The 14,918-nt window shown below is 41.5% G+C and overlaps 1 protein-coding gene across 1 annotated transcript in view; it reads left to right on the top strand.

Annotated features, from left to right (window-relative positions):
- The window catches only part of DUS1L (dihydrouridine synthase 1 like), a 58,333-nt gene that overhangs the window by 23,544 nt on the left and 19,871 nt on the right, over positions 1-14,918 (top strand). The window contains exon 8 of the mRNA XM_030205191.1: positions 8,292-8,436. Within this exon, the coding sequence (XP_030061051.1) occupies positions 8,292-8,436 (145 nt within the window). The remainder of the gene's footprint in view (positions 1-8,291; positions 8,437-14,918) is intronic.

Below are 14,918 nucleotides of genomic sequence, written 5' to 3'. Positions count from 1 at the left end.
TGTAAACTGATATTTTTCATTAATCTTTGTTTAATTTAAATTGTAAGCCACCTCGATAGTTCCTCCCGTAGGCAGGATAGAAAGTTTGTTAAAATTTGAATGTGTGGGGTGTGGTCAAGATGGTGCCGAGGCTCCCGAGACTGATCAAGCGTTTGTTCTAACTTTTTCACCTCTAAACAATGCCTCATTCCAAGAGAAAGGGGAATGTTAGAGAAAAATCCTCAGCTCTAATCTCTTCCCTGAAACAACTTACGCTCGACAGCTTCGCGCTTCGGCGCCCACCAATCGATACCGGAGTTGAGTTTCCGCTAGACACCGGAGAAGGGAACCCGACATCTCAGGAAAACGACGTTACACTCTCTCCTCCGGGGCCCTGGAATCCGCCGTGTCCTGCTATAGTACGAGAGGAAAAAGCAGGCACACAAGACACGGTTGACATGAACACTGTGGCCTGCGGAGGAGGTTCTCCCTCGGAAGAATTATTGGCAGAAAATAAGAGCAGAGGAAGGGAAGATATCTCGAATCCTCCCACGGAGATTACACTTGAGGTTATCTGGCAGGCTATGGAAGGCATGAAAGCATTGATCACTAAGTCCACTCAACAAACGACGAACTTAGTTACCACAGTTGACCAACTCTCCAAATCAATGGACAATCTGAAACAAGAATTCAACGAACAGGTACGGACCTCTCAGAATGATATTGTAAAAATTAAAGAAAATGTTTCAGTGATTGCTAAGGACAATTTAAATATTTGACAAAAAATCGAACAAATGGAAAATTACAATAGACGATTGAACATGAGAATATTAAACTTTCCAAGACCAATTGGTGTTCTCCCCTTGGAACTATTTAAAAAATACCTGATTGAAATTTTGAAAATATTACCTCAAAATCTTCCCCCAGTTAATAAGATATTCTATCTTCCAAAAAAACACCAAGAACAGACCCATGAAGTCTTAGAACATGAGAAACTCGACGACTTGAAAGATATTTCTTTAATATTGGAGGACTCTTTGACTGAAGTAACTAACAGGGCCACGCTTCTGGTGTCATTTGTTTTTGAGCAAGATTTTAATGCAATAATGAAACTTTACTTCAAGAATATGCACCAAAAATTTTGCAGCCAGAAACTGTGGATATTTCCTGATGTCACTAAAGTCACCCAAGATAGAAGAAAGAAATTCTTGGAATTAAGAGAGGAGACACGGTCATTTGGTGCAACATTTCTGTTAGCATATCCGTGTAAATGTATAGGTAAATATGTGGGACTTAAGTATATTTTCTTTATGCCAGAACAGCTAAAAGCCTTCATAGACCTGAAAAGAGTAACCAAGATATGAAATCAGAAGGGATTAAGAATATACAGGGGGAGGGAAAGCCTTTTTTGTTATTTTCCTTGTACTTTAGATTTCCCTGATCTTTTCTTTTCCACCCCCCTTTAGGTGATTATTGTGGTCTAAGGAAGGGAGAAAAGAATCTTTTTATGTTTCCTCTTGATTATATACTTTGAATATAATATATTTAATTTCTTTTGTATCTTGATTTACATGTAACAAGATTTATGCTTGTGTAAATTATATAAACGAATAAATAAACAAATTTAAAAATTTTTTGAATGTGTTCTCCACGATGACACCTAGATCCTTTTCCTTGGTGGTGACTCCTAATGTGGAACTATACCTCATATAGCTATAATTTGAGCTAGTCTTCCCTTCGTGCATCACTTTCCACTTGTCCCGTTAAATTTCATCTGTCATTTCGATGCTCAGTCTAGTTCCCCAATTGCCTTCTGCAATTTTTCAATCCATATAAGTACATAAGTAATGCCACACTGGGAAAAGACCAAGGGTCCATCGAGCCCAGCATCCTGTCCACGACAGCGGCCAATCCAGGCCAAGGGTACCTGGCGAGCTTCCCAAACGTACAAACATTCTATACATGTTATTCCTGGAATTGTGGATTTTTCCCAAGTCCATTTAGTAGTGGTTTATGGACTTGTTCTTTAGGAAACCGTCTAACCCTTTTATAAACTCTGCTAAGCTAACTGCCTTCACCACGTTCTCCGGCAACGAATTCCAGAGTTTAATTATGCGTTGGGTGAAGAAAAATTTTCTCCGATTTGTTTTAAATTTACTACACTGTAGTTTCATTGCATGCCCCCTAGTCCTAGTATTTTTGGAAAGCATGAACAGACGCTTCACATCCACCTGTTCCACTCCACTCATTATTTTATATACCTCTATCATGTCTCCCGTCAGCCGTCTCTTCTCCAAGCTGAAAAGCCCTAGCCTCCTTAGTCTTTCTTCATAGGGAGGTCGTCCCATCCCCACTATCATTTTAGTCGCCCTTCGCTGCACCTTTTCCAATTCTACTATATCTTTCTTGAGATGCGGCGACCAGAATTCAACATAATACTCAAGGTGCAGTCGCACCATGGAGCGATACAACGGTATTATAACATCCTCACACCTGTTTTCCATACCTTTCCTAATAATACCCAACATTCTATTCGCTTTCCTAGCCGCAGCAGCACACTGAGCAGAAGGTTTCAGTGTATTATCGACGAGGACACCCAGATCCCTTTCTTGGTCCGTAACTCCTAACGTGGAACCTTGCATGAAGTAGCTATAATTCGGGTTCTTCTTTCCCACATGCATCACCTTGCACTTGTTCACATTAAACGTCATCTGCCATTTAGCCGCCCAGTCCCGTAAGGTCGTTCTGTAATTTTTCACAATCCTGTCGCGAGTTAACGACTTTGAATAACTTTGTGTCATCAGCAAATTTAATTACCTCCCATCTCTAAATCATTTATAAATATGCAATTTAACAACTTCAAATAATTTTGTGTCTTATGCCGATTTTATCAGTTTACCTGTCTTCCCCATTTCTGTTCTCTTTCTATCCTTCCTTCTGTCTTTTATCTTTCTTATTCAGCAGTTGAGTATGTACAGACGTTCAAATATTTGAAAGGTATTAATCTGCAAACGAACCTTTTCCGGGGACGAGAAGGTGGTAGAACTAGAGGACATGAATTAAGGTTGAAGGGGGACAGACTCAGGAGTAATGTCAGGAAGTATTTTTTCACAGAAAGGGTGGTAGATATGTAGAATGCCCTCCCCTGTTAGGTGGTGGAGATGAAAATGGTAATGAAATTCAAACATGCGTGGGATAAACACAAAGGAATCCTGTTTGGAAGGAATGACTCTATGCTGGGCGGACTTCTGCAGTCTGCGCCCTGATCCTGGCTGAATAGATATGGATGGGCTGGAGTGTAAATTTTAAGGGGCTTCGATGTTAGCTTCAGAACTTTTAGTACAGGAACAGTACTGGGCAGACTTCTACGGTCTGTGCCCTGAGAATGGCAAGGACAAATCAAACTTGGGTATACAAATAAAGTATCACATTCCATGTAAAATGAGTTTATCTTGTTGGGCAGACTCGATGGACTGTTCAGGTCATTATCTGCCATCGTTTACTGTGTTACTAGTGATTAACCTCATGATCAAATCTAAAAAAAAAAAAAATCTTCCAGCCTTTTTTAAAGTGATTTAATCTTGTTACTGTTTGTCAGTCCTGAGAAGATAATTTTATAATGAAAGGACTGCTGCTTTTTTGGTAGAATCTAATCTAGCTTGGGAATTACTAGTTGATTTGAGCTCTGTGATCGTAGGGATAAGCAGTTTAGAGAAAGATTGTGGCAAACCCAAATAAAAAGCTTGATGAGCCTGGACCAATATCTTGAACTTCATACGGTAAGCACATGGCCAGTGTTCCTCGTTCAATAAAGGTGTCATGTGATGAAATGTGTGCGCTCCCTTAATTAATCTGATAGCAGTGTTTTGGATGGACTGTAATCTATTAATCCCATATCTAGGTAAACTATTAAACAATTAATTACCATAGCCCATCCTACTCAACTAATGCACGAATCAGTTTAAGTAGGAATGGGGCTTCTACAGTAGAATGAACTGATCTATTGAAGCTACTACTACTACTACTTATCATTTCTAAAGCGCTACTAGACGTACGCAGCACTGCACACTTGAACATGAAGAGACAGTCCCTTCTCGACAGAGCTTACAATCTAATTAGGACAGACAAACAGGACAAATAAGAGATAAGGGAATATTAAAAGTGAGGATGATAAAATAAGGGTTCTGAACAAGTGAATAAGGGTTAGGAGTTAAAAGCAGCATCAAAAAGGTGGGCTTTTAGTTTAGATTTGAAGACAGCCAGAGATGGAGCTTGACGTACCGGCTCAGGAAGTCTATTCCAGGCATATGGTGCAGCAAGATAAAAGGAACTGGAGTTAGCAGAGGAGAGGGGTGCAGATAAGAGAGATTTACCCAGTGAACCTCACTTTTACTATTGTGTTCAGTTCTGGTCTCCGTATCTCAAATAAGATATAGCGGAATTAGAAAAGGTTCAAAGAAGAGCGACCAAAATGATAAAGGGGAAGGAACTCCTCCTATATGAGGAAAGGCTAAAGAGGTTAGGGCTCTTCAGCTTGGAAAAGAGATGAATGAGGGGTTATATGATTGAGGTCTATAAAATCTTGAATGGTGTAGAAAGAGTAGAAGTGAATCGATTTTTCACTCTTTCAGAAAGTACAAAGATCAGGAGACAATGAAATTACATGGAAAAACTTTTAAAACAAATGGGAGGAAATATTTTTTTCACTCAAAGAATAGTTAGGTTCTATTAGATTGTAAGCTCTTTGAGCAGGGACTGTCTTTCTTCTATGTTTGTGCAGCGCTGCGTACGCCTTGTAGCGCTATAGAAATGCTAAATAGTAGTAGTAGGAACTTGCTGCCGGGGAGCATGTGGTAATAACGGTTAGCGTATCTGAGTTTAAAAAAGGTTTGGACAAATTCCTGGAGGACATGGGGGAAGCCACTGCTTGCTCTGGGATTGGTAGCATGGAATGTTGCTGCTAATTGGTTTTTGCCATGTTCTTGTGAGCTGGATTGGGTACTGTTGGAACAGGGTACTGGGCTAGATGGACCCTTGGTCGGACTCATTTTGGCTATTCTTATGTTCTTATTGCCAGCTTAATTTTATAGGCAGCAATTGGTCCTCATTGCATATTTTTGCAAAGTATTACAGGCTGAATATTGCAACCAGGATGGAGGTGACATTTGCAACCGCAGTTATTATGGCAGAGGCTATTGACTGCCACCCAGGGGTGGACTTACAGTGGTCTGGGCCCCTGGGCAGTAAAGGTCATTGGGGGGGCCTCCCCGGCCACCGCTGCACCGCGCCCCCTTCCACACCGCCTACTTTGAAGGGACTGGTGGTCTAGTGGCTTTGTCAGGGGCAGGAAAGACCCCATTCTATCGCTACTGTGCCTGGTGACAGCTTCAAGTGTTTTTCAAACTGGCTGCCGAGACTTACTGCGGTAGTCTTGCGGGTCTCGGCTGCCGTTTTTAAAACATAGCAGGGAGGGCTGCAATGTGCTGTAGCAGCGGGCAAACAGGCAGAGCCTCTGGGTCATCAGGCACTGCCTGGTTGCCCAAATGGTCAGTCTGCCCCTGCTACCACCCTTCTTAAGGACTCCTTTGCTACATCCCACAAGTACTGGACTGGTCTGGTGAGGACACTAAAGAAGGAAAAATTAAATCTTACTTGCTAATTTTCTTCCTTTAATTCCACAGACCACTCCAGATTCCCACCCTAGGTGTGACTTTCTGTTGGTTGTAGCCTGTAGTGCTTTTGCTATCTCACAAATACTGGACTGGTCTGGGGGACTAAAGAAAAGAAAATTAGCAGGTAAGATCTAATTTGTCAATTTGTCCTTAAGTTAGACCAGTTAAAAAAAAGGTGGTATCTTTTTTTTTTTTTTAATCTGTTTTAGTACCTGGCAAGTAAGGATTCAGTAAAAAAAAAAAAAAAAAAAAGCGCCATTCTCTGCTTTTTGAAAATTCACAGACCAGATATGCTTATCTTGCACATCACAAGATTAGCTTAGCCGAGCCATATATTTTACAAATGGTTGTGATGCCTATGGGAAGGCCTTTGGTATGCATGCTGGACCAGATTGTTTTAAGCAAAGCATCAGAAGCAATCGCTTTTTTGGTCCTGATATTAAAAAAAAAAGGGTAAGACAAGAGTCGTTATAGGTAAAATTAAGCATGGGGTTATGAAAGTTGCATTAAGACCTTGTACATTATAGTATAAAAAGTTTTTAAAATGTAAATATTTTTCATCTTCAGAAGAATTCAACACTGGTAAAGGTGATGCACTGAGCTATGCAGCAAAAGTTCCTTTTTTTTTTAATTTATATTTTGCTCACTTTTTTCAGTGGTAGTTAGAGTTACATTCAGGGACACTGTTTTTTTTCCCTGTTCCTGAAGGGTTTACAATCTTCTGTTTGTACCTGAGGCAATGGAGCGTTAAGCGACTAGCCTCACAACACAAGTAGCAGCAGCAATGGGATTTGAACCCAGCTTCCCTGGTTGTCAGTCAGTGCTCTAAGTACTAAGCTAATCCGCCACAACACTCTTCTGCCTGGCAATCTCATCTGTATCCACTTGGCACAGTATTTCAGAATTAGAGATTTTAGTTATCAGGTGATTACAGATCAAATTTCCAAGCAGAAGAGTTCCCCTATGCTGAGGGAAAAGAAAACGTAGTAAATCTGGTCCTTAATGGAACCCTGCAGGCCACTGGCAGAAATACAAAGCCAGCAGCCCTATCACCACCCAGTCTCTTCTCCCCCTCCCAACCTCATCATCACCCAGTCTTGCTCTCTCCCCCCCACCCCATCATCACTTGCTTGCTTTCACTCTCCCTTCCCCCTGTCATCACCCTTTCTTCCCTACCACCATCTCCTTCTTCCCTTAAGTCTGCCACTACCCTCTACCCTAGCTAGCCATCTTCCCAGCCTGTACCTCAATAAACCAGTCAACGGGCCCCCTAGCCCCTATTTTTGTCCCAGCAAGCTAGTCAGCTACCCCTCCCAGCCCACACCCCAGCAAGTCCAGCCTCCCTTCTTCTTCTCCTACTCCCCAAGTTAGTCTCCAGAGCTACTGATATTTACCCTGCTGTGACCACTGCGAGAGCAGGAATTTCCTTCCTCTTTCACCATGTGGCTCTGTGAAATTTGACAGAACATAAAAAACACGCAGGGGCTTTCAAGACTGGGACAGTAAGAGAGAATTTATTCAGAAAATGACCCAACACGGGCCGTGTTTCAGCGAAAGTCCATCTGCATCAGGAGTCTTGCTCAATGGCACTGATCTTGTGAAATTGAGTACCAGATCACAGTGTGAGTATGACAGCATTGTCATGTGAGCTGCTTTCCTACCAAATCAAAGTTCGTTTTTCAACTTCGCTGAATTAATAACCAAATACTAATCTGTTCTTTTCTTCCACATCCAAGACCCACCTGAGCCATTCTGTGCAGGAACTTTCATGCTGGTGTCATAAGACTTGAGAGTTTCTGTACTGCATGGCTCAGAGCCACACAGTGCATGGAAAAGGCAGTTCTTGTTCTGGTACATGTTGCAGCAGCTGCTACAGCAAAAATCAACTTGATAAAAAGGGCACAAAATGTCATAGGTTCTAGAAAGAAATCTGTAGTCACTATGGTGACTTGGTACCCAGCATTTGGCAAGTCTTGCTCTAGAGGCAGGTCTCACAGTCCCTGGGGATATGGTCACCTGGTCATCGCGCAATAGTGATACCTTTTGGCTGGATAGGCCCATGATTTGGTGATTTTGGAAGGAGCCCTGATGCATTGCCCTCAACCTAGATCAATCACTGCAGTGACTGGACTAAAATAATTTTCTGGAGGTCCAACAGAGGAAGAGCACAAACACCAAGGAATCCTGTTTAGAAGGAATGGATCTACGGAATCTTAGCGGAGATTGGGTGGCGACGCCGGTAATTGGAGAGTAAAACCAACGCTGGGCGGACTTCTATGGTCTGTGCCCTGATCATGGCTGAATAGATATGGATTGGCTGGAGTATAAATTTTAAGGGGCTTCGACATTAGCTTCAGAACGTTTAGTACAGGAATAGTGCTGGGGAGACTTTTACGGACTGTGCCCTGAGAAAGGCAGGGACAAATCAAACTCGGGTATATAAAGTATCACATACCATGTAAAATGAGTTTATTTTGTTGGGCAGACTGGGTGGACCGTTCAGGTCTTTATCTGACATTATTTACTATGTTACTATGTAACAACTGCTGGGTCCAAAAAGAGGTGATAATGTTTGGATGAAACCCCAAGAAACCCAGCTGTAAGTTAGGAAAATGTCTGTTTTTGTCTTCCTTCCTCCAGAGGGTAACCTTCATAACCCTGCCCTGTTTGAGGGACAGAACCCTGCAGTTTGGGAGATGGCAGATGAATACCTGAGTATAGTACAACTTCATCCCTGCTCTCTGTCCTATGTCAGAGCACATCTCTTCAAGCTTTGGCATCACACGTGAGTATTTCTGTGAGGGTGTCAACCATTGAGGAAAGAGGACTCAGCTTTACTTGGTTGTAAATCAGTGAGGAAAGCATGCAGAGCATAGCTCATGGAATTCTTTACACCCCCCTCTACATGTGCATGCATGTGTTTGTGTTGGGGATAGTTTTGTGGTGTGTGAGAGGTACCACATAGTGCGATGTGAAAAGATTCGAAGTAAACATAAGAATAATGACATGTAAGGTTTGGAAACCCAAATATAGGTTCCAGAGTAAAATCCCTTATCTGCTAATAATGAAACTGTCAGGCTAGGCGGGAACTAGGGCAGATGAAGGTTTATTTATAAAGCAATACAGAATAATAACATATAGCAGAAAAGATTTTCTATTAATTACAATTCCTAACATTAATACCTACAACCACAATAAGCAAGCAGGAGTTTCTTGATTTAAACTAGAGCCTGACCGAAACCAGGCTCTTCAATTTCTGCCAAAACCGAATCTGCAACTGAAATTGACTGCTCAGTTTTGACAGAAACTGTCTCTCCCCACAGCTCTCACTCCCCAGAACCCAACCAAGAAAGCTCTCCTCCTGAGCTTACTTCCCAGGCTGTAGCTCCCTTTCTGAGCCCTCACCCCAATGGCAGCCCCCATTCCAAGCCCCCCCCCCCTCCTCCTGGCAGCAACCCCCACCTGGGCCTAACATGTCATTGATGGGTAATGGGCCCAGGAGTATCCTCACTTGCTCCTGTGCACAGCCAGTTCCAGTCAAAATCACTTCCTATCAAGTCAAATGCATGCAGAGTCTCCAAAATATGGCCATTAGGCTCCTTTGTTATGCTCAGAAGTTCAGCCATCTCACCCTCCTTCCTTTACCTTTGTCTGCATTGGATTCCCTTTCATTGCCAAGTTCTTTTTAAGATTTCTTTTTGTCTGACCCGCAAATCCTATAATGTAGGCGTCCCATTTTATCTTTCTTCTTTGACCCTTATACCCCTACAAGGTCATTAAGATCCCTAGATTTTCATCGTCGTCTTCTGTGTGGACCTAGGTTAGCTTGCTATGAATCCACCTGACTATCCGCTTTAACCCATGGCTCTGGATATCTGTGGAGAACAATCATTCACAAAGTTTAAGATGGCTTTAAAAACCTACTTTTTCCAGAAGGCATTTGGAGTTGTGCCAGGGTGTCCAACCAGAGAGTTTATCTGCCTGTACTTGTACTCAGCTGATTTGTTGTTCTTTGTGAGAGTATTTGTGAGACCTTTCCAATTTTATGTATTGTGATTTTTATTGTAAACCACATTAACCTGATTTCCAGACTTAGTGGTATATCAAATGGCTTCTAAAACTGCCATTGGCGGTCCTGGCATCCATTTTGAGATTGGAACCGTGCTGCTTCCAATCTCAAAATGGCTGTCAGGACCTCCCATGGGGGTCTTGTGAGGCTGCCATGGGACGTCTTGGCAGCCTTTTCTACTAACCAGTGCCATCAGGCAGGAATGAGTGGGGTTTGTACCTGTCCCCGAAGAGGCTATTAGACTACCAGGGCTTCTTAAAGAATGCCCAGGGACGGCCTACGGGAGTTCAGGCGGGATGGTGGGGTGGAGAATGATGGGAGTGAGGGAGAGTTTCGGTTTCAGCCAAAAATGCAGTGGTAGTTTTGGCTGAAACTCAAACCCAGATTTCGGGCTGGTTTTGGTCCTGAATCCAAAACAGAAACCGAAATTTGGTTGGCCTCTAACTTAAACACACACTTCAGTTCTGGATAAAATCTGATAACTACCCTTTGTGATTGCAGCTCTTAAAATATATGGCCTGCAAACTATTAGTCCTCTATTCATTGACTTTAGCTGGAACAGGTTTCCAAGTTTATTTTTAATTTGATATACTGCATATCAGATATATCTATGTGATGTACAATAAATACATCACGTGCTGTGAGCCTATACATATCTGCAAATATAATATACTTTATATATCCAAACTCATGTGGATTGTGTATTCTTTGGGAACCTACTGCCTCTACGAACTCACTGCCTCTGTGAACTGGACCCCAGGACCAAATCTAGACAACAATTGCTGACACATGCATCAAGTTCAAGATATGCTCCCTAGTTCACAAAATCATTCACGGAGATGCCCCAGCCTACATGTCAGACCTGATAGACCTACCACCCAGGAATGCTAAAAGATCATCCCGCACATTCCTTAATCTCCACTACCCCAGCTGCAAAGGTGTAAAATACAAACTAACGCATGCTTCAGATTTTTCCTACTTGAGCACACAGTTATGGAATGTACTACCACGCAACTTAAAAACGATTTACGAACTAACTAACTTCCGTAAATTCCTGAAGACCCATCTTTTTAGTAAGGTATACAACAAAGATCAACAAATGTAAATGTACACATCACCTCCACATATATTCAGATCTGTTTTACAATATCTGCTTGCTTTTATTTCTAATATGTTACCCAATATCTTTCTGTAACACTAAGAGGCATATTTTCAAAGCACTTAGCCTTCCAAAGTTCCATAGAAACCTATGGAATTTTGGAAGGCTAAGTGCTTTGAAAATATGCCTCTTAAGTGTCTATTTTCTAATCTATTTCCATCAATCATGATATATTGTAAGCCACATTGAGCCTGCAAAGAGGTGGGAAAATGTGGGATACAAATGCAATAAATAAATAAAATCAATAATAGAATAAGAAAAGGGCGCCATAAAATTAAATAGGAAAGCAAAGGAAAAAGTTGTACTTGTAACATAGTAACATAGTAGATGATGGCAGATACAGACCTGTATGGTCCATCCAGTCTGCCGAACAAGATAAACTCATAGTATAAGGTATGATGTGATACTACATATGTATACTTAATCTCGCTTTGTCCTTGCAATTTTCAGGGCACAGACCATAGAAGTCTGCCCAGCATTAAGTTTACTTCCCAATTACTGGTGTTGCCACCTAATCCAATGCTAAGCTTGTTTGGTTCTATTCCTTCTGTACAAGATTGTTTTGTGTTTTGGGGTCTCTGTATCTGCTGATCTCAACATGTTCTATTCCTACAACATCCGTCCTCTTGTGGAAGAAATGAGAACTAAATTGAGGTTGTGGGAGACGTATCCATTGTCACTGTGGTAACATGTAATGTTGCTTCTAATTGGGTTTCTGCCAGATACTTGTGACCTGGTATATCTGTTCCAAATGGTGCCATTATTCCTGAAGGGCTGGGAGGAAAATAAAGTGGGGAGGATTCTGCAACATTATCTGTGGCAGGGCAAGAAGCCTAGGCTGCCCCTCAGGATCTTGCAGGCTCCTGTCTGCCATAGAGGAATGGATCTCATGAACATTAAATACTTGTCAGTGGCTAGTCAAGTGAGACATATAAATGACTGGCATAGAAATAGTAGCAATTTCCCTTTCACTAGCTTAGAGACGCAATTACTACCTTGCATCCACATTAGTAGTCTGTTGCGTGAACAGGACATCCTACCAAAGGGTATATACAAGCGCTACCCAATGTACAAGGCAGCTCAAGAGACTTGGAAGTGGATATGTCGTCGTTTCTCATTTTCACCAAATGTGATCCCTTATTTAACCTTTTGTGGTAACCCAGACTTCCCTCCGGGACTAGGAGTGGGCACTTTCAAGCGTTGGAAAGAGCTTGGTCTCAAATATCTGACGCATTTTGTTGACCAAAAAGGGAAACAGAAATCTTTCTCAAAGATACAGCAGGAATACCATGTATCTACCTCAGACTTTTGCCTATATTCAAGCTCTTCATTATGTCAAATCGTTAGAATGGACAGCACTAACAGTTGATGTGCAGGAACTATTATCAGACTTTGATGTTGGGCACCAAGACACTGGTACCATTGCGCTTCCACCATGGGGCTTTTGGATATGACGCCTGATGTCAACTATATGGCAGTGACTGGTGGAGCTAGGATATCAGCTGATGGGAAAGCAACTTCAAGAATTTGTTTTACTCAACAAAGCATATACAAGTTGTGAGCTACACAAAGAATCCTTGTACAGATTTGCTCTGTGTCTCTACATCTCTCCCTACAGAGTCTTCAGGATGGGACAACACAAAAGGCTCCTGTCCCAGGTGTGGGCTACCAATGGCACACATGGGCCACATGTTCTGGACCTATTTGGTTGTTAAGGAGTTTTGGACATGCCTTCTCAAGTATTTTGTCAGATTTCGTCCATTTGTGTGGTATATACCCCCTTGCTGCTGTTTGGGGCCTATACGATGGGAACTCCAACAACGCAGGGCAGCAACAGATTTCTTAGACGGTTCGTGTTGCTTGACTTTAAATCCATTTTGCAGTTTTGGTGTTTGGCCGAGGGACCCATCTTTCAACAGTGGAGAATTGTAATGATCCAGGGCGTGAGAATGGAACGAGTGCGTATAGAGGACATCTCGAAGGGACTGGGACTACAGTTTCAGGCCACATGGTCACTTTTGGGATACGTTATCCCTACAAGTGAGGAGTCATTTGCACAACTTGTAAGATTGGCGCTATTTGTTATCTGTTTCAGGGAAGGTTCAAAGGTTTAATGGACTACAGTTATATAAGATGGGAGGAGTGGGTAGGGGTTGGGATGGGATATAAGTCAAAACAGCCTATTTACTCTTGGATTATGAAGGAGGATGTCCTATTCAATGTAGTATGCACCATTCTGTACTATGTTTACTCTGAAGTGTTTACATATGTTAATAAAGATGATTTAAACATAAACCTTATCCACATCAGTCTCAGTCTTGACAAGGTCCTCAATCTGTTTTCCAACGTTGAAGGCCTCATGAAAGAAAATCTCAATAATCCTTCTCAACTACATCAGTCAAGAACAGTCCTGGATTTTGATGCCTATCTGGTAGAAGGACATCTTCTCTTCTTTCAAGAAGCATTGCACAGTGTGTATTCAGGATTATCGACCATAGATAGAAGATAAATTTTATTCTTCTTCCTTCTCTTTCCGCATCTTCAATCAATAATCATCTTCTTCCTTCTCTTTCCCCACCTTCAATCATCTTTCAGATTCTACAACTGGAAATTAATTCTCTCCTCCAGAACCAATCCATACAACACATTCCATTAGAAGGTCACCATCAAGGGTTTAACTCCCATTATTTTTTAATTCCAAAAAAATCAGGAGGTCTACGTCCAATCCTCTATCTCAGGAAATTGAATCTCTGTTAAAAAAAAAAAATCAAGATGCATTCACTGAAGACCATTTTAACACTTCTAAGTTCCAAAAGTTGGCTTGCATCAGTGGATCTCAAAGATGCCTATGCTCATATTCCTGTCCATCAGGATCATTGGAAGTACCTCTGTTTTCATTTCAGACACACCCTTGATCAGTACAGGGTTCTATTTTTTTTACTTTCCTCAGTACCCACATTAGTCACAAAATGTCTCTCAGTAGTTGCAGCACACTTCATGAAATCCAGAAGTTTTGTCTTCTTAGACAATTGGCTCATCTCTATGCAATCAAAGCAGGACTTAATGGAGTCTCTTCATACTATAATCTCCATTCTTCATAAACTAGGATTAATCATAAATATGAAAAAGTCCATTCTACTTCCAACACAAACTATACAGTTCATTGGAACACAGATCAGTACAATTCATGAAGGGGCTGATCTTCCTCAAAACATTGTGCAGATAATTCAAGATCTGGTGCTTCACCTTCTGTATAGCAAAAAGCAAGATCATTTCTTAAACTTCTGGATCACTTGGCAACCACAACGGTCTTACCTATAGCAAAACTTCAGATAAGACTTATTCGGTGGAACCTAAAGTTTCAATGGGATTGATGCAGACATCCTCTTTCCTGCAAGATTGTCACTCAGCAAATAAAGGTTGCTTTAAAATGGTGGAAAAGCCTGACAGATTTTACTGGTAGGAGCCCCCTTCAGATCTCCCAATCCAGATTTGACTCTCACAAAAGATGCCTTTTGGTTGGGCTGAGGAACCCACCTCTCACACTTTCGAATTCAAGGGTATTTGACCATCAAAGAATCCATATCAATCTATTGGAACTTAGTTCAATTTACTATGAATCCTCACTTTCAGATATCTCATATAAGACAAAGTTATTCTACTACGTACAGACAGACAGACAGACAGACAGACAAATAGTGATGTTTTATATCAACAAACAAGAAGAAACATGATAAAGCTCTTCATAGATAGTGATGTAGACCTCAGCAGGGGAAAATGCAGCAATGGAAGCAAGCTGGATTACATGAAATCAGCTGATCTTTTCCACATAATTTATCTTGGGCTTCTGCCACTGCAAGGATCTGGCATTGACTCCAACTGGCATTATCAAGAAACTGCTACTGATTTCTATATTTTGACAAAAAATCATTGCTGTGGTTAAAAGAAAGTTAGTTACACCAGTGAAAATGTAATATGCACAGTCTTTACAGGTTAGGTAAGTGTTGCTTTTTTTTCTATAAATTTATTGGAAGGTTTC

Source organism: Microcaecilia unicolor, chromosome 6 (assembly GCF_901765095.1).
Source record: "Microcaecilia unicolor chromosome 6, aMicUni1.1, whole genome shotgun sequence".
Taxonomy (NCBI): Eukaryota; Metazoa; Chordata; class Amphibia; order Gymnophiona; family Siphonopidae; genus Microcaecilia; species Microcaecilia unicolor.
Note: the sequence above shows the minus strand (reverse complement) of the source record. Positions and strands in the feature narration are given on the sequence as shown.